This window comes from Dreissena polymorpha, chromosome 5 (assembly GCF_020536995.1).
Source record: "Dreissena polymorpha isolate Duluth1 chromosome 5, UMN_Dpol_1.0, whole genome shotgun sequence".
NCBI classification, from domain to species: Eukaryota; Metazoa; Mollusca; class Bivalvia; order Myida; family Dreissenidae; genus Dreissena; species Dreissena polymorpha.
Window position 1 is genome coordinate 940803 of NC_068359.1, and position 20873 is coordinate 961675.

Genomic DNA, 20873 nt, shown 5'->3' on the forward strand with positions numbered 1-20873 from the left:
CTGCGCAGAAAAGAGGCATCCGCTACTTTTTATCTCATAGAGATAACTTTTGATCGTTCATAAACATCGACCACAATCAACGCCGTATATCTTTTTTAAAGATATTTCTTGTTTAAAATAGCTACTGTGCAGCTTCAAAGTGCAGTAGGGGGCATAGTGTTTCACAAACACAGGTCTTGTTTATTATGACTGTCCTGTCTTGCTTTGCTCCTTTGTGTTTTATGACATATAATGCTAACCATCAAACATGTGAGGTGGCATAGTGCAATAGCTTGATAGAACACACTTTAATATGCATAAATCTATATACTTTGATACCATTATTATTCGCCAAACATTAATGTGTGTATACTTGGTTAATAGACGGATTGACAAATTTAAGTTTCTTTCAAATAATTGTGTCCACTGTTTGAAAAAATTAAGACGGATTACCCGTAGGCATGAAAGATATTTAAATATCCAAAGTTATCTATGCATTCTGTGCCTGTTTTGCAATCTAAAAAATTCGGTTATTACACAAAGAAGACTACATTATACTGTGTACTTTCTGGACACGTGACATTTCTTGTAAAAAGCAGCTAATGGAGTAAAGCTTTATTGATAACATTTTCCTTGTTTAGGTGGAATAGTAAGGACTTTCGTGTTGTAATTTTAGTATATGATTTCAATTTAGACTGCTCTGTTTGATGCCATGTGGCATGGTGGGCATTTGTTATCAGAACAGGATACCAGTTGGTCATTATTTTGTAATAAAGATTAGCAACACTGGTCTGTTCTGGTGCTCGCAGAGTCTGCTTGTCAAATATGTCAACACTTGAAATAATAAATACCAATTAAATGTAAGGTACTATCTGTGTCTGTCCACACATCCAAATATGGGAGGGTGGGCAGAATAGTATGAATAGCCAGGTTGAGAGAGAGGCTTGGGAGAGTGGAATGGAACGTTGAGATGTAAAGAGACAAGAAGTATGAGAGACTTATTCATTGGTGTATATATTTATTATCATAGTGTGCAAATAAAATGTAAAGTGTATATACTGTGTTGTGAACTTATGAACTTTCCTCCCTCAAAAATTGTAACAGTCGCCAATTGTGAACAACTATCTACTCATTGTCATCAGTTTTGCAATGATTGTAGCTGAATAAGACTAATATGAAATTAACTTCATCGTTGCAAACACTTGTTAACAGTCTTTCCCACTTATCTGCGAATCATAACAATGAAATAGTTTATCATAGCATGCGATAAGAAGGGCCAGTTACCCGGTACTAATAAATTAACCTGATGACAGTATTAAGGACTACTTAATTGGCATGCGATAAACAAGGCCCACCTTATGCAAATGACTCCAAAGTTACCCCCTCTTCTCACTGTGATTTATCCCCACCCTGATTAATCGTGGTCAAGAATTACAAACAAATTGGACAATGATAAATGAAAATTCTTTTTTTTCGAAAATTCAAAAATCGGCAAATGTATGTGTGGACAAACTATTCCATTTTTTTTTTACTACATAATTCAATGCTTACAAAAATAAATGGTTTCACAGTATAGTTGCTAGTGTTTTGCGATAATCAATGGGATAATGAACTGTAGAAATGCAATAAGAAAAAACACTTTTCAAGAAGAAATTTGTATTCACATATACAATAAATATGGAGATGTTACATGCATTAAGTACTTAACAGAGTTGCTTTGTTACATTAAATAAATTATTTCCAAGTTTTGATTCATGTTATAACAGGCATTTCCCCTGGTGGGTTTAGCACAGCTGCTCTATGGTGCCTGAAATTCAAAATTCATTTAGCAGCGGCGCTTGTTTTTTGGATCATACCGCCGCGACGCTTGAAAATTGCACATGTGCTTGCAATCTCTGATCTGAATGGTGTCTGCATTCAGCACAGGATCAATCAAAACACGCACACCCTAATAAGCAGTGTGTGCATAAGGGGTATATAAAGGTCATTTTTGGGGATCAACCATGATGTTTGTTGCGGTTGTGCATTATTTAAGTTGTAATTACAATTAATTGAAGTCAAATGTCTCAGTTGGTCGCTACCACCCACTTAAAATAGGGTCACACTATTTTGTCAAAGGCAACTATAAATTAACAGCGTGTATTCGCATCCAATAATCTCTTTGATTTTTACGAAATATACGTGCAACATTTTTAAATTAACAGCACCAACATCTCATGTATTCACACCAATAATTTCTTAGATTTTTACGAAATATACCTGCAACATTTTTTTTCTTAAGTTTTTGTGCATGACAGAATGATGAGATCAAGAAACAACCAGTCCTTGTGTTTGGGAAATCTGCAATTGCTAATTTCTTGGTAAGAACTTCTAATGAATCGTCGCTGTCGAAGAGTATGATAAGTGCAAGTGCCTAGGGCGTTTCCAGTGATCCTGAGACCTCCCACCCCACCAACCAAGCGATTTAATCAGCCTTCAGAAGAAGGCTGATGAGGCGATGTAGTAGCTAGGTGACCATCCGTTTACGGAAAAGCCAAAACCATCTGTACAAGCTGGCAGCTGTTGGTCTGCCCCTTTTTACAGCTTATAGGTACTTGACTAGGCTCTCAAGAACACTATAACAAATGAAAGATGTTTTTTATTTGCATGAATATATATTTGCATGTAAAATCAAAGTGATTTAAAATATCTAATTTGAGAGTTATTGTGTGCATTGCAGACTGCCAGAGGCGCTTCAGCATAATGAACAGGGTAAACAAAGAAAATCAAGCTCGCACTACGTCTTCTTTCCGCTTGAAGTCAGATATTGATGCAGTGGGTCCCGAAAGAATGGTGTATGCCTTGCATCAGGAGAAGCCGCAGAGAACAGTTTTTAACTTAACATTGTATTACTGTATACTTATGGCAAAATATGTCATTTTAAATTTGTTTGTTTTTCAGTTAGTTTTTGCGTTCTAATGCCTACTGATATTTTGATTGTTATTCAAAATTATAATATATGACTTCAATAAAATTAATTGACAAAAAATAAATAAATAATACAAGTAAATGTTGTGTTTAAATAACTTCAAAGTAGTTTAGATATTGATCAATAACATGTAGAATATACATATACATACATAATCGACACGCGCGCCCCCTTCCCCACCATCCCCCTTCCGCACCATCCCCCTTCCGCGCTGTCTTGCTGCTGTGCCTTACCACTATCCCGGGGAAATGCCTGTACTTTATCATTAGTGCATAAACATGAGACTTGTTTGTGGTTTGTAGCCTCAAAAAAATATATGGAATAATAACTATAAATTAAAAGTTGATTAATCTTTCTTATATGATGAGTTTATTAATTGCCATTCTGGTTTGAGCAAATATATTGAATCAAATGAAAATTTATACATGTAATCACTTGATGAAAATGACGTTATAAACTGCTTTTATTTCGATTTATTAGAAACTGACCTTGCACATCAGTCAGTATAAAACGAAATGTATTTAAAATGAATACCAAGCTTATTTTCCACTTAAATGTGATCAATCTGTTGACATTTGGCTTTAATAACAATCATTAAGATTGCATCTAGTCTGCGAAAAAATGTATGTACACAAACAGAACTGAACCAAAAAACTTAAATATTGAAAAAAAAGTTGAAATCAGAAACAACTGGAAAGCAGGACAACGCCCTTATAATTTAATGTAAAAAATAAAAGTATAACACAAGTTTGAATACTAATAATCACATTTTCATTAAAAATAAGTTTCAATATTAAAGGTCTTCTCTGAATTTTAAGGGAAATGCACTATTGATATGAAATGAAGATTTATATAACAATTAAATCAACTGTTGAATGTTCACATCCGTAATATAAATGAAAACAACTGTTGAATGTTCACATCACTAATATTTAAATGAAGACAAGTTTGTTGTATGTTAACATTAGTAATATAAAAATCAAGAAAACTGTTGAATGTTCACATCAGTAATATAGAAATGAAAATAACTGTTGAATGTACACATCAGTAATATAAAAATGAAGACAACTGTTGAATGTTCACATCAGTAATATAAAAATGAAGACAACTGTTGAATGTTGACATCAGTAATATAAACATGAAGACAACTGTTGAATGTTCACATCAGTAATATAAACATGAAGACAACTGTTGAATGTTCATATCGGGAATATAGAAATGAAAGCAACTGTTGAATGTTAACATCAGTAATATAGAACTGAAAACAACTGTTGAATGTTCACATCAGTAATATTAAAAAGGAAGACAACTGTTGAATGTTCACCTCAGTAATAAAGAAATCAGTAATATAGAAATTAAAACAACTGTTGAATGTTCACATCAGTAATATAAAAATGAAGACAACTGTTGAATGTTCACATCAGTAATATAGAAATCAGTAATATAGAAATGAAAATAACTGTTGAATGTCCACATCAGTTATAGAAACATGAAGACAACTGTTTAATGTTCACATTAGTAATATATAAATGAAGACAACTGTTGAATGTTCACATCAGTAATATAGAAATCAGTAATATAGAAATGAAAATAACTGTTGAATGTCCACATCAGTAATAGAAACATGAAGACAATTGTTGAATGTTCACATCAGCAGGGATCATATTTTCGGTTTTGTAGGTCCTATACCGATTGAGGTCATGAAAGACCGATTGAAAATCCAAAAGAGTCGGTCCGATTTTGTTTGCTAAAATTCCCATGTCATAAAATCGATTACGGAACATGCTAGCATACCCTAATTACATTCTTAGCTCGATTAGGTGTGATAAACCATTCACTGCAGTCTCTAAACCGGTCAGGATCAGTCTATTGCACGTCAGCCGACTAGTATCAGCGTATGACCCCAAACAACGAAGATTCGCGCGGTTGTGTAATTAGTCAAGCGTGAATAACCCAGTGTCAATATCAATCGATAATTTCACTGGCTTATACCTAGTACACTAATCGGTCCGTAATGTGTGCTCGTCCATGATAAAATCGTTGACAGTTACTTCGGAGATTAAAACCTCGATGTTATCCTCGTGGAAATTGTGCATTTCATGCATGATACAGTCAGTAAACTTTCATATAAACAAAGAAGAAAATCGGATATTGTGCAATAATTGTGGGCGGACCTTATACACTGCAAGCACGCGCTGTAACTAAACATTACATGCCGATACATTTTCCACCATCGTAATAAGCCGGCAATAAATGAATGAAAGTTGCGGTTTTGATTGACAGAACAGCCGAAATTTATTTTTATGGTCGGAACTTCACATAAAATAGTTCACAAGAAAAATAATATACATTGTATAAATCTTAAGTAAAAATCGTGTTCGAATCGAAATAATTCGTGTACTCTATTGTTTGTTGTTGAATAACCCACGACCGGAAGTTAAGATGCGTGGTTTTTAATCTACGCATCTTAACTATCGGCCGTGGTTTATTCGACAAAAAAACTATAACGTACACGAATTGTTTTTCAACTATTTGGTTTTATTATTGCCAGTAGCCAACCTACGCACAGACATTTGTTAGATACAATGCATGTGTGTAAGCTATTATCGAGTCGACAATGATTAAAAAACATCGGTATAGACTTACACAGATTAATAATATTGACAACAATGAAAAGTCAGATAAAACAGTTAGTCGTCAAAGCACAACGAGACCATAGGCGACAACGACGCCATAATTAGATTCAACAACAAGTTACCGAAACAACAATGAAATAGCTAATGATAAAACAACTGAGAAAACTCGTATATTCCGTTTAAAAAAATGCTTAAGGCAATTTAACTTTTACATTATTATACCCTCTTCATGAATGGCAAAATCAATGGTATATATTTTAACGTAATTTGTCATAGTTTCGGTTAAAAATTTTCGGAAACTTTTTCCCCATTTAAATACAGACCGATTGGTGTTGCTGGAAAATATGATCCCTGCACATCAGTAATATAAAAATGGAGACAACTGTTGAATGTTCACATCAGTAATATAGAAATCAGTAATATAGAAATGAAAACAACTGTTGAATGTTCACATCAGTAATATAAACACGAAGACAACTGTTGAATGTTCACAACAGTAATGTAAACATGAAGACAACTGTTGAATGTTCACATCAGTAATATAGAAATGAAAACAATTGTTGAATGATCACATCAGTAATATAACATGAAGACAACTGTTGAATGTTCACATCAGTAATATAAACATGGAGAAAACTATTGAATGTTCAAATCAGTAATCAAAGAATGAAGACAACATTACTGTGGAATGTTCTCATTAGCAATACTAAAATGTTGACAACGTTCCTTCGTTCGCACCAGTTATATAAAAATGAGAGAAACGTTCAATGTTTACATCAGTTACTAGTATATAAAAAAGAGAACATTTTCACGTTGTTAACATATACAGCATTAAAACTGTTCAATTTTCATGTCATTCATATTAAAAAGAACATAGTCATGAAATCACGTCAAGTTTTAAAACACCCACATTCAATGTTCATAGAACTAAGGTGCACACATTGAGGAGGAAAATGATATTGGAATGTATAGACCCTGCAGTAATATAAGCAGATAAAGATTTATACTTCCTAAATTGTATACATCAATATGTATAAAAAATACATATATAGACATTTATTTGATTTTTCTCAAATACTTAATTATATTTTAATGTTGTAATGCAATATACACATTTCTTTTTTTATATTTTATAAATTGTCTTTGAATTCTAAACAGAACACATAGATCTTTTACTGTAGAAATTTAAAATGAATTTCTTAAATGTTTACTCAATCTAAATATTTGGAATATACAACAAACCATTGTCAAAAAGTGTTCTTTATATGTAAAGTGAAGCGGAATTTATATAATAGGCCTTTAAAAAATTAAGAAGCTTGAATTTTCATTACACAAATTGAATTTCCTGTTGCTATAATATGAAGTTGTCATACCATATAAACTAAACTGAAGGTGTGTTTAAGGTTGACTGAAATTAACATTGAATTCCTTTGTATTATTCCTAATATTGTGTGAGGAACAAAACAGTCCTCCATCTGTAACTTAAATAATTAAAGCTGACATTTCTAACTGAAAGTGTTTCATGTACATTTTATTAATTTTGCAGTGATAAAAAGGAAAAAGTGGGTTTGTTATAACCTTTGTTGAGATTTTTAGTTAACAATGAAAAATAATATAAATGACTCAATTAACCTGATCCTTCTAACGTCTACTGACATTAATTTGCCTGTTAATTTAATTTTGTTTTGTAACTAAACAGTTAGTTAGTAGTTTGAAACTTAGTTAGATTATATACCGTATTTTACCATGTATAGTGCCCTACCATGTATGACACGCACCCGATATTTTAAAAGCCAAAGTGGAGGAAAAAGGTTTCAAGACAAAAATTATTTCACAAAAAATAAATCCAAGTATTTCAAGCGCTTTAAATTTTGTTTTCAAAGAAAGTTGCGTTTATATGATTAGAAGCATGGATTGCATAGCACTATATTTTAGACAATTTAAAAGATTATTCTCTTAAGAATATAGATGCCCTGAAAAGGGTCGTTATGGTTCTGGTTGTTGTCTACACTTGTCTTCTGTTGATGTCTGAGGCGTCAAAACCTTTAAATTCTTAAACTTCGGTGTTGTTGTCGCTGTCAAAAAACTTCACCTCCTGGTCTGTCATCCCAGTTGGCGTTTCCTAGTAAAAGTCTTCTGTGATGTCCTATTCCTCTTTATCTTTAGGGTTGTCCAATGTCTTCTTCACCAGGTCTTCCCAATTAGCAGCATCTTTGGTCCCGTTGAGGTTGTTGGAGCCTTTTTTTTAAAACTTGTATTTATGATCTTATGCGCACTGATTATTCACAACACATCCTAGTGCCAGAGACAAATTTGGTGCCCAACATTCTGAAGAAACTCCACCATCGACATGGTTCCAGTCAAATACTGATCACACAAAATCTTTAGTGTATGTTGGTTGCTCACCATCTTCTTTCTGATACGTTTATCCACTGACTCACCCTTGCTTAGTCTGTAGACATCTGTTTCAGTCATCGCGCTGTCTTTCTGCAGGCAGCCTATTAAAATCCACAGTGATGGGTTGTCGTGGTCAACGAGATGCCAAAACCATTATTCCAGCTTTCGCAGACATTGTTGGTGCGGTCGCTGGAGCTTAAAGTCTCTGCGTGGACATTCCACATTTCTGGCTGGTACCTAGGGGGAGTCCGGCTGAAGCATATCCAACCGTTGGTATTTAGTCCGGAACACACCAGACACGGAGTAGGTGCCAAAGTAGTCCACTACCGATGTGAGTACGTCTGGTGCCGACTTCTTCAAATATGCCATCCCGCTGGCGACGTCATCCACGGGTAAGAACGCAAGGCCGTCCAACATGCCACGGATGTGATCGATTTCTTCATCCTCCTTGTAGAAACTTTCAAGTCCCTCGGTCAAGAAACTGTAACCCAGTTATTTAATTAGTTAATTAATTAATAAAAACCACATTGATCGGCTCATGTTAAATCGGCTGTTATTTTTTACTTAATAATTTATGTAAATTTAATTTACGGCTAATTATAGGTGTTAACCTTTGATCGGCTTATAGTATGTTTTAATGTTTCGCATCTAATAATCAAACAATGGCCATGGTGTTAAAATAGTGTAGGAGCAACTGTCGGGGTTTTAAAAATAATGTAGGAGCTTCTGTCCGGGTTGTCATACATGGTAAAATGAGGTAATTCATATTTTTTTGCTGTATATTCTACTTTTTATGTTTCTGTTGAGTGTTCATGTCTTTAATACAGTCATATGTTATTGCCTCAAGAACTGATATTTGAAATAAATTATAGCCAAAATTTACAATAAGTCGCCACCACAGGTGGTAAGCATGTGGCTATGATATTAATTAGTGAAAACATCATTTCGAATGATAAATGAACAAATTATAACGGAAAATGAACTTTTCTGAAAAAAAAATTTCACTATAAAATATATATATATATATATATATATATATATATATACACTGCAACTCCAATATATCACGGTCCGTTATATCGCGCTGTCAAATATATCGCGAATCGGCTATGGCTCCCAAAAATCTGAGGAGCATAATCCCTAAATAACATGTTTTAAAATCTGACAATTTGCTGAGATAAAATCCGTTTCAAAGTTGTATTTTACCCTTTTTTTCACCCACCTTAATTTCTGTTTAATCCGTCATTCATAATCCAGTTTGAACCAGATTGTTTGCTCTCATTGTACACCACTATAGCACCTGTGTACTGCAATAAACAATAATCAACTTGCCAATCACAGGTCATTTTGGGTGTTACCTTTCTCTATTGAATTTGCTTTGAACTGCCGAAACGCACCAGTAAACACATTAAGGTGTATACAATTATAACTGTAAATGTCACAAGTCAATACTGACCTATGTCAATAATCTTTGCACCTTAGATACAGTGTAGATGTCTTGCTTTTAAACGAGAGGTGAATCATGTCCCTCATGCAGTTTGTCAAATTGCCCATGCTTTCCATGAGGTGAATGATATCATTTTGTACATGGGGTCTAATTTGTGCTTGCTTTCTAGAACAATAATACTTAACAATGGTTTTCGGATTATAAATTTAATTATACGCATTTGAAAATACTTACATGGAATAATTTTTTTGTGTTATACCAATGAATAACATATGGATATAACACATAATTCAATATGGTATGTAAATAGTGTGTTTTGAGATTGCCAAAGTATGCTTATGCATACATATACATGTATGAATAACTTTACAATTTATATCACGCGCCGGATATATCACGGTCACGTCCCTTCAACCGCGATATATTGGAGTTGCAATGTAACAAGGTATTCAACTCAAAATCACCCGAAAAAGGGGTGCATCGCTTCGAACAGCCATAACTTCATCACTTGTGCAGCGATTTTCATGAAACCGGTCTTATTCAACGCAGAAATGAATTTCCTTTCTGGAAATGTATATATCTTGTTATGTTTCTACAAATGCTGGGTCAAATTTTAAGAAATAACACGAGACACAACTCGCGTGGCCTACTTGACTGCGATCAGACCCGATTAATAAATGAAATCTTCAGGTGTAAAGACACACCTTCGCAATAGACCAATGAAATCACTCGTATGTTTAAAATGTCGGTTAGTTGAAATATATGTAAAAAGGTTTCAAACGGCTCTGGACAGTTAGTTTTGATGCATAATGTAAAGGCAAGCATGGTAAGAATGTTTTTTTCAAACGTTTTATTAGCTCATCTATTTTTTGAAAAAAAATGAGCTATTGTCATCACCTTGGCGTCGGCGTCCGGTTAAGTTTTGCGTTTAGGTCCACTTTTCTCAGAAAGTATCAATGCTATTGCATTCAAACTTGGTACACTTACTAACTATCATGAGGGACTGGGCAGGAAAAGTTAGATAACTCTGGCGTGCATTTTGACAGAATTATGTGCTCTTTTTATACTTAGAAAATTGAAAATTTTGGTTAAGTTTTGTGTTTAGGTCCATTTTATTCCTTAAGTATCAAAGCTATTGCTTTGATACTTGCAACACTTACTAACTATCATAAGGGGACTGTGCAGGCAAAGTTATGTAACTCTGACTGGCATTTTGACAGAATTATGTGCCCTTTTTATACTTAGAAAATTGAAAATTTGGTTAAGTTTTGTGTTTAGGTCCACTTTATTTCTACAGTATCAAAGCTATTGCTTTCTTACTTGCAACACTTATTAACTATCATAAGGGGACTGTGCAGGCAAAGTTATGTAACTCTGACTGGCATTTGGACGGAATTATGGGCCCTTTATACTTAGAAAATTGAAAATTTGGTTAAGTTTTGTGTTTTGGTCCACTTTACCCCTAAAGTATCATAGATATTGCTTTCATACTTGGAACACTCGCAAACTATCATAAGGGGACAGTAAAAGGACAAGTTGCATAACTCTGGTTGTCATTTTTACGGAATTATGGCCCTTTTTTGACTTAGTAACTTTGAATATATGGTTAAATTTTGTATTTCGATCCACTTTACTTCTAAAGTATCAAGGCTATTGCTTTCAAACTTTAAATACTTTCATGCTATCATGAGGTTACTGTACCTGGCAAGTTGCATTTTACCTTGACCTTTGAATGACCTTGACTCTCAAGGTTAAATTATTATATTTTGCTAAAATTGCCATAACTTCTTTATTTATGATTAGATTTGATTTATACTTTGACAAAACTACTATTACCTGACATATCACAATAGACTCCACCCAAACCATCCCCCGTGCCCCCCCCCCCGAATCTCCCCTAATTTTTTTTAAAGATCATCTCACAAATGACCACCACACCCTCTCACTATTCCCCCCACCCTCCCCCAATTTTTTTTTTGAAACAGTTAAAAAACACAAATATTTTTTTTATTATTTTGAAATACCGTCCAACCATCGCACCCAAGAATCCCCCCCCCCGAATTTTTTGTGTGCATTTTTTCCGCATTTTTGGAAGATTATGTAATAAATGTCAACACCCCCACACTATACACCCCTCTTCGCTCCACCTCTCCCTCCTTTGTGATTTAAATTGAGAGTCCCTTCACCTTTAAAAAGAAAATAGATGAGCGGTCTGCAGCCGCAAGGCGGTGCTCTTGTTGAATTATGGTATCGAGGTATGTGAACTTTGCAGGGAAAATGCCCTTTACTCTGTGAAGCATTCAGTCTTAGATCGTGTCCGATCGATGTCAAGTAGGTTACGCGAGTTGTGTATCGTGTTATGTCTTAAACTTTGACACAGCATTTGTAAACATCTTGCAAGATATATACATTTCCAGATAGAAATTGACATGACCCCTTATCAGTGATCGCTCCGCCCACTTAATCACGTGGCTCAGCGGGAAGAAAACCTAGACAAGCTAACCCCAAAATGGCTTCTTTGCCTATAGACTGCATATAGATTTACGCGATATTCCGGATGATTTTATGGACTTGTTTAACACCATATTACACTTGTAAAGGGGTTGATGCCATTTAGTTATTCTGCAAATGCAAAAAATATACGATTAAAGAGAAGATCAGCTATTTATAACGGGTAAATCGGTACATTAAACACGCTCTCAAACGCTTGCGCGCTTACCGAAATCGAACCCGTTATTACGTGTAATGGTGGTATTTGCAATAAATTAACACTTCACCGGTATTTACCCGTGTTATTAACAAAATTATTACCGAAACATTCCCCCCTGCCCGTGTATTTGACACGAAATAGCGCTTTATAACTGGAAATTCGGTGAAGTTTTACGCGCTTTCTGACGCCGGGTGGGTACCTCAATCCCACATGTTATTGCGTATAACAGTGATATTAATCATATTAAACATTGCTTATGGGACATTTATCACTCACTATAATTTAAAGCGCAAAAACAACACAGTAAGTTTGGACATTGTCTGATATAAAATTAGCGTTGTACGAAATGGAATACGGTCAGGCTATTATAAATTAATAAGGCTACCAATATCAGACGCTCGCGCAGGTACCGACTTCCCCGAAGTTACCGCATTTATTGGTTAACTAATATCAGTAATAATAACTCTTTTACAATAGCATTTATCGATACGTCTTTATTAAAATAATAACAAAATGGTTTTCACTTGTTTCTGATACACACAGAAACGCGATTTTTAACGGGGATTTCGTAAAGTTACACGAATTGGGTACCAAAATTCTCAATCATTTTACATGCACACGTGACATAATACATACTTAATAATGCTTAGTTATTGCTTATATGACATTTCAAGTTTGTGAAATAAATTAATGTTCTATAAAGGGGATCTCGGTAATTCTTGAAGCTTCCACCCGCTCTTGTCAAGACCGCATTGCCGCGTTGGAAATGGTATAAATTTAATTCATCTAACTTATCTTTCTGGATACCAAATGTCAGAGTTGCATTAACCCTTTTTACACCGTTCTTGCCATATTTATTTCCGTTTTTTAATCCGAACAAAATAAACGAAACTCGTTTTAAAAAATGAGATCTAGGCATTCGAGCTCCTAGTTTGGATTAAAAGCGTTTATTGGTGATACCACATGAGTGCAAATGTGTAGATACCGTTAATAAGATAATATATCACATGTCACCTTCAAATAACATGTATGGTGTAAATTAAGAGCATTACTATCAGAGTAATAAAACACAGCATGAATTAGGCTTCATGCTGGGTTTTATTTCTCTTTAAGTAATGCAGATGAACCTCGCTTCTGACCTAGTAACTGATAAAACTATTTAAAAAAAGTGAAATATTATGTGATAATCAGATCGATAACATAAACTATTTAAATCTGCTAGTATATATATCCGATAAAAATATATTATAATTGTCTTTGACAGTGTTGACGTTCAGTTGTTCGTGGTGACGACCGCATGTATTTTTACATCTCTTACACTTCTCAAAATCTCTTTTCGGCTTTGGAAACGATATAAATTAAATGTCACCAACTAATCTTTCAGGATATCGATTTCCGAGTTACATAATCCTCATTGACGCCGTTTAACCAATTTTAATCGTTTTTTAAAAGAGGAAAACAAAAGAAACTCGTTGGAATAAAAGTGAACCTAAACATGTAGCTTGTCTAGAAAATGGCGGACATGTCGTTAATACCGAGTGCGCCCGATTAATCGATCGCTGATTGGTGGATCAATTCTAGTGGGCGGAGCGATCATAGATAAGGCGTCATGTCAATTCATTTCTGCGTTGAATACGATCTAGTTCGTGAAAATCGCTGCACAATTGATGAAGTTATGGCTGTTCAAAGCGATGCACCCCGTTTTCGGGTGAGTTTGAGTTGAAAACCATGTTATATATATATATATTTGATAGTGATTTTTTTCAAGAAAAGTTGATTTTCTTTATAATTTGATTATTTATCATTCAAAATGATGTTTTCACTAATTAATACCATAGCCACATGCTCACCACCTGTTGTCGCCACTTGCACACTACTTTTTGAAAATCTGGGGAAAGTGAAAGAAAATTCATGTGAAATATCAACTGATCATTTAATGCATTTGTTTAAAGACTTATTTGTTTAATGACATACAAAATCTTTGTTTTGAGAGATTATACATACTGTTGTAAACTTCAGCCTTCAGGTGATATAATTCTCAGGATAATATCCCTGCACAAATAGTTCAGGAGTTAAGTAACTCTTGATGAAGAATTTTTTAACTTCATTAAAGGGCATGAAGCCTAAAAATGGTTCATGAACAGTTAATTATAAAATGGCAAATGAAGTCCAATAGTTCATGAACGTATTGTTCCAATGTATGAACTGTCCGTGAATGTGTTGTTTATGAACTACAAAGTTGATAAACTTAATGAACTACAAAGTTGATAAACTTAACAGTTCATGCATTTTACCGAATGTTCATGAACAATTGGTTCTTTTAGTTCATAAGAAATTATTTTTCTTTCTTAGATATGAATTCAAGGAAAGTGCAAAAAATTCTTAACATCAATTTTTAAAGTTCCTGTTACTTTAAATGATTGATTAATATATTGATTTAAAAAGCATAGACGTAAACATCCATTATCCGCAGGAAGTTGTTTATATTCAATGTTTCATTACACTGTTCCTGATTGGCAGTTTATCTACCTGTTGAGGTATGTTGTTTCTGATTGGTTGATAGTTCAAACTGTCCTTAGAGGGAAAATAGTGTGTCTACCAAACAAACTGTCAATAAATCACCTATTATATGATTTGATTGTTTTTTTACATTAAACAACAAATTGATTTCTGGTTTTTTATTTTGTTTTCAATATTTCTTTTATATGCTTGATAAGATTCACGTTCCCTTCTAAGTTTCCTTTGGTGTTCAGCTTCCGCATCTTTAGCAGCTTTGGCAGCTATAGCAGCTGCAGCTTCTTTAGCAGCTCTTGCCTCCTCAGCGGCTTTAGCATATTCCGCAGCAGCTTTCTCAGCAGCTTTCTTAGCATCAATTAATTGTTTTGTAGTCTTATCAAATTCAGCTTTTTCAGCAGCTCTGTCAGCTTCAGCAGCTTCAGCAGCTTTAACAGCTTTAGCAGCTCTGGCAGCTTCAGCAGCTTTTGCTGTTGCAGAGGCTTCTTCAGCTTCATTTTGTTGTTTAAAGCGTGAACTAAAGTAAGGAGTTAGCTTTCTCACATTTGCACTGTCAATGGAAGCAAACATCTCTGTTATCATTTCTTCTTTTTTTTTAGGAAGGGTGTGATTGTGATTGTTTATGTACAACTCTTTAAACCCACAAAATTTCAAAACAGATGTTACTCCCAGGTGTTCGCCATCTAGATGGTAAGGAAAGTTCTTTTCACATTCACCTCCCTGCTTTGTAGATGCCATGAGTACAAAAGCATAATCACTAGCATCATTTCCAAAGTACTCAATAATTGGTTGAAATTGATTTTTCACGTCATCAATTGTCTTCGGATCTATTACAAAGCAAACTGCATGAAATCCTGGATTCAACAATTTCTCTATTTGTAGGAGTTGCTGTTTCATATATGTTTCACTTTTGCTACAGATTTTCTCCACCATGCATTCCACAATCGTTACTTTACGGTTATTGCTTACCCCACTCTTAAAAATAAGAATTATAAATAAACTTCATTCACATGCAAGATATGTAATATCTACAATTAGGTTTCATTCCATACTATCTTTTTACCCTTATCAATAATCTCAATTGTCTCATGACCGAAATTTTTAGTCTAGATGCAGCAAAATCAGAGATAATTGTCTCTGACCCTCCGCCAAGGCTTGATAAATTCCATATTAAGCATACATTAGTCTTTTCAAGTATTTTAAACGAGTAGATTTAATCAATTAGTTACTGAGGTGGGTTTGTTTTTCTTCTTTGAGACCTGCCGTGTATTGGCCCTTTCCCCAATATGTATTTTTCCCCTCTTTCATGGAATCTTTCAAGAATCCATTTACTCCAAAAATGCCTTAATAATAAACAATTTAAACCAAATATGTTTTTAAATATTGTATTAGTTTAACAATGGTTACTATATTGTTAACCAGAGGCAAACTGATTCGCATGTTTAAATGACAGAATTCCGCACAAGTGCTAAAGGAGCGTCTCATGCTGTCAAATGGCAACATATAAAATTAGAAATGGCGCGGCAGTGGCCGACGCGTATCCCTCGCCGCATTGATGTTATATTAAAAGGCAATTTTGGGTAAGCAGGGCCTATGTTGGTGGGGCCCCGGGGTGGGTAATGTGGACATGGATGGTCGAGATAGACTGTGATGTCATAAGAGATGTTCAGTATTAACTTGAATTCAATTGGGAAATAAATGAATAAGTTTATGTTAAAACTAAATTTTGGGTGGGCGTGGTCTATGTGGGCGCGGCGCCTCAGGGTTGGTAATGGGGACATGCATAGTTGAGATTGACCGTATTGTCATGAAAGAAGTTTAGTATCAATTAGAAGTGAATCGGTGTAGAAATAAAGAAGTTAATGAAAAATTACCTAAAAAAAGTGAAAATCTCTGACCCGGCCTCATCCCAAACCCCATAACATTTGACCCAGGGGTCAGATCAAAATTTCAAATAGTGGATATAGCACTAGAACCTTGAAACTTACACCCATGGTAGCTATGAGCATATGTGCAACGGTGCACTATTTGGAATTTTGATCTGACCCCTGAGTCAAAAGTTATTATCATCTGTGTCGCATGTTGTTAGTAAAATGAGTTTTTTTTACCCATTTTTCCCATTTACATATTTACCCATAACGTTTGATCCAGGGGTCAGATCAAAATTCAAAACTGTTGGTTGGTGATTAATGTAGTCTGACATATAAACTTTTACGTTACTATACACTAATGTTGAATTCAACATTATCCCAAGATGGCAGACAATTAAGAAAAGAAGTTATGATTCTGTGCAAAAATGACAAATAACACTTGAATTAGCAAAGGACATTAGTCTGCAGTAGCAAAGAAAAAACACATTTTAAGCATTATTTTTTTTAGATAATTGAAAAAGACAAACATGGTATGATTAATATGTTAGCGGATGTGTTTTGTATAATCAGATTCATATGTATATTCTGCTTTGGTATGCTTGTCACTCTTGAAAGATTACTGTAATAGCATGTAAATGAAAGGGAAGATTTAGAAAGATAAGTATATCAAATATATTAATTATACTCGGCTATTTACATTGATAACTAAAAGATATTGAAAGATAAATAGATCAAATATATTAATTATACTCAGTTTTATGTAAAAATTACACAACAATTACACTTTAAATGTTTCTATGTTTGTATTTTTATAATTGTTAATATTACTCTATTTTATGACCTTTTTTAACCAGGTATTTTGAAGGAAAAAACTGGTTTTTAGATTGGCGAATGTCGGCGGGCGGGCGGAACAAGCATGTCGGGGCCATAACTTTGTTGTTCATTGTGAGATTTTAAAATGGTTTGGCACATTTGTTCACCATCATTGGACGGTGTGTCGCACGAAAGAATTACGTTGATATCTCCAAGGTCAAGGTCACACTTTGAGTTCAAAGGTCAAAAATGGCCATAAATGAGCTTAATTGTCCGAGCCATAACTATGTCATTCATTGTGAGATTTTAAATTCAGTTGGCACATTTGTTCACCATCATTGGATGGTGTGTTGCACGAAATAATAACATCAATATCTCCAAGGTCAAGGTTGCCACAACTAAAAATAGATTTATTTTGAAACAAAGGAGGTTAATTATAAACAATCAGTTCAGTTTGAGTTGTCTCCCTTTGTCAGACTTTTTCAAAATGAAAAACCTGGTTTTGTGACAATTGGGTCCCTTTTTTTAAATAAACAGCATGTGAAAATTGCCATGCCCCTTTAGAAATTCCCAGAATGTATAAATTGACAGCCACCATATTGGCTATCACTTGACCCACTGCCATGACTGTACTGAAGAATCTGGTAGACTAAAGCGTTCAAAGATTAGAAACATTAATGAATTATATTTCACATCGTTAAAAATTAAAGTTGACTAAAAATAATACAGCTTTCTAACATATCTATCTGTGAAACAATATTCAGTGACTACACGTAATGTTTAAGGCCGAAAAAGATGGGTTTTTTTAATAGTACTCTTATCAGTTATGCCTGTGCTTAAAACATAGTTACTTCTTTATTGAATGAAATTATTTGAAAATAATTTTAAAGGTTATATCAGCATCTAAAGTCTGAAGTAAACTTTGTGATTATTTTATTTAGTCAATCTGTCATTATATTGGGTGCATTTGTCATTATATTATGTCAAACCATCCTTATATTGAGTGGTATAAAGGGTGAATCAAATGGACCGGGTAATGTCGCACTGTGCACCACTACGTTGCCGCCTATTGTTGAAGGTATCGGTGCACACTTGCAATATGACCCGGTCAATTTGATCCTCTCAATATAACGACGAACGCACACAAGATAAATATTTTTTTACTTTATATAAAGTCACATCGACATGATGTTTTGGTTTTTTGACTCAATATAAGGATGGTTTGACATAATATAATGACAAATGCACCCAATATAATGACCGATTGACTTAATATAAGGATGGTTTGACACGATATATTGACAAATGAACCCAATATAATGACGAAACCTTTCAATATAAGGATGGTTTGACACGATATATTGACAAATGAACCCAATATAATGACAGATTGACTTACTATAAGGATGGTTTGACACAATATATTGACAAATGAACCCAATATAATGACGAAACCTGCACTCAATAAAAGGATGGTTTGACACGATATATTGACAAATGAACCCAATATAATGACAGATTGACTTATTATAAGGATGATTTGACACGATATATTGACAAATGCACCCAATATAATGAAGAACCACTCAATATAAGGATGGTTTGACACGATATATTGACAAATGAACCCAATATAATGACAGATTGACTTTAAGGATGGTTTGACACGATATATTGACAAATGCACCCAATATAATGACGAAACCACTCAATATAAGGATGTTTTGACTTAATATATTGACAAATGCACCTCTTATAATGATGTATTGACATAATATAAGGTCACATTGACATGATATATAGGTTTGTTGACTCAATATAAGGGTGGCTTGACATAATATATTGACACAGGCACCCAATATAATGACATATTGACTTTTTGTACGTATATGACAGTCGATGCTTTCCATAGATTATAATCAAAGCGTTACAACTGCCGAACCTATTTTAATTGATTTTGAGATAAACTGTAAAAATAACAACGCCAATACACAACAAACACTAGGCAAACATTTAATCATTAAAGACGCAATGAGAAAAAAGTAATCATTTTCAGCAGAACTTCTCAGTTAAGATAAATGAATGTGTGATCACACCATTGTATCATGTTGGTTTTGTCAATCCGCACCTACTTTTTTCAATCCCTGAGAAATGGCACCTCTTTAATTCATCGACCAGGACAATTGGCACCTGATTAATTTTTTCATCTGGACCAGCAGCACCAAATTTATAGCAATGAAAAACAATCTTTGAGAGGAGGTCACAAATTGATAAAGCCTGTCAACATTATGGACTTTATCAGACTGATTACCATAATTGTGGTAAGTTTTGGGACATTTAAAACTAAATGTAAAATTATACTGTTAATCTGGACAATATCTAAACAGAGTGAATCTGGGTCACTTGTGTCCAAAAACTAGGTCACCAGGTCAAATCTTAAATACCTTGTTACCACTCTAGAGGCCATATTTATGACATAATCTTGATAAAACTTTGTCAAAATGTTTATTTGATATGTATCTACTAGACTAGACCAAGTTGTTATTTTGGCCAAATGTGAACAAAACTTAGGTCATTAAATCATCATCATCATTATCATCAATCCCTTGACTGGTTTGGCTGTTGGGGAGATATGAGGACGACGATACAGAAATGTTTGCCATATTCAGGCCAAGTTTGAGTCTGGGTCAAATGCATTCAAAACTAGGTCAAATCTTAAAAAATCTTTCTTACTACTCTAGTCATAAAATAAGGTTATGTAACATGTAAAACATTGAATATAGGAGTGATTCTGTTACTCGCGTTTGACTGAAATGTTATACATAATAGGTCAGTTTACTTGTGTGTATTGCTTGTGTGTTATTGTTATTTGAGGTTTGATTATTTATATGGCTCCCTTTCGCAGGAGGCAGCATATTGCAGTGGCACTGTCCATTTGTACATTTGTTATTCTTTTACAAATCTACTGCCTCAGCTATAACTGTGCCATAAATTGATGGATTTTGTAATAACTTTGCACATATGTCCAACTTCATAAAAAACAATGTATTGCATGTAGCACCTGTCTTTTTACCTGAATGCCATGCATTTTGCATGCTGCTATATCAGAAAAAGACTTAAAGGGACTTGTTCAGATTTTGATAAACTGACAAAATTGAACAAAAAACGTTTCAGATTTGCATTTTTAGCTCACCTGAGCACAATTTGCTCATGGTGAGCTTTTGTGATCGCTTTTTGTCCGTCGTGCATCGTCCGTCGTGCGTTGTCAACATTTACCTTGTTAACACTCTAGAGGCCATATTTATTATTCAATCTTCATTAAATTTGGTCAGAAGATTGGTCTCAATGATATCTTGGATGACTTCGAAAATGGTTAAGTTTGCTTGAAAAACATGACTGCCAAGGGGCGGGGCATTTTTAGCTCGACTATTATATATGAAATATATATAGTGGAGCTATCCTACTCACCATGTGCGTTGGCGTTTGCGTGCAAATGTTAAAGTTTGCGTACTACCCCAAATATTTTCAATGTCCCTTG

The 20873-nt window shown here is 34.3% G+C and overlaps 1 protein-coding gene across 6 annotated transcripts in view; it reads right to left on the bottom strand.

Moving 5' to 3' along the window:
• LOC127832014 (uncharacterized) overlaps positions 1–20873 on the bottom strand; it is a 167825-nt gene that overhangs the window by 23125 nt on the left and 123827 nt on the right. For 4 of the 6 annotated variants that reach the window (XM_052357148.1, XM_052357147.1, XM_052357146.1 and 1 more), the window contains one exon: positions 14054–15626. The exons of 1 other annotated variant lie outside the window; for it this stretch is intronic. In XM_052357148.1, coding sequence (XP_052213108.1) covers positions 14784–15626 — 843 coding nt within the window. In that variant the 3' untranslated portion in view covers positions 14054–14783. Of the gene's footprint in view, positions 1–1618; positions 8462–14053; positions 15627–20873 lie in introns of those variants that run through there. One more of the 6 variants, XM_052357152.1, reaches the window with a different exon arrangement.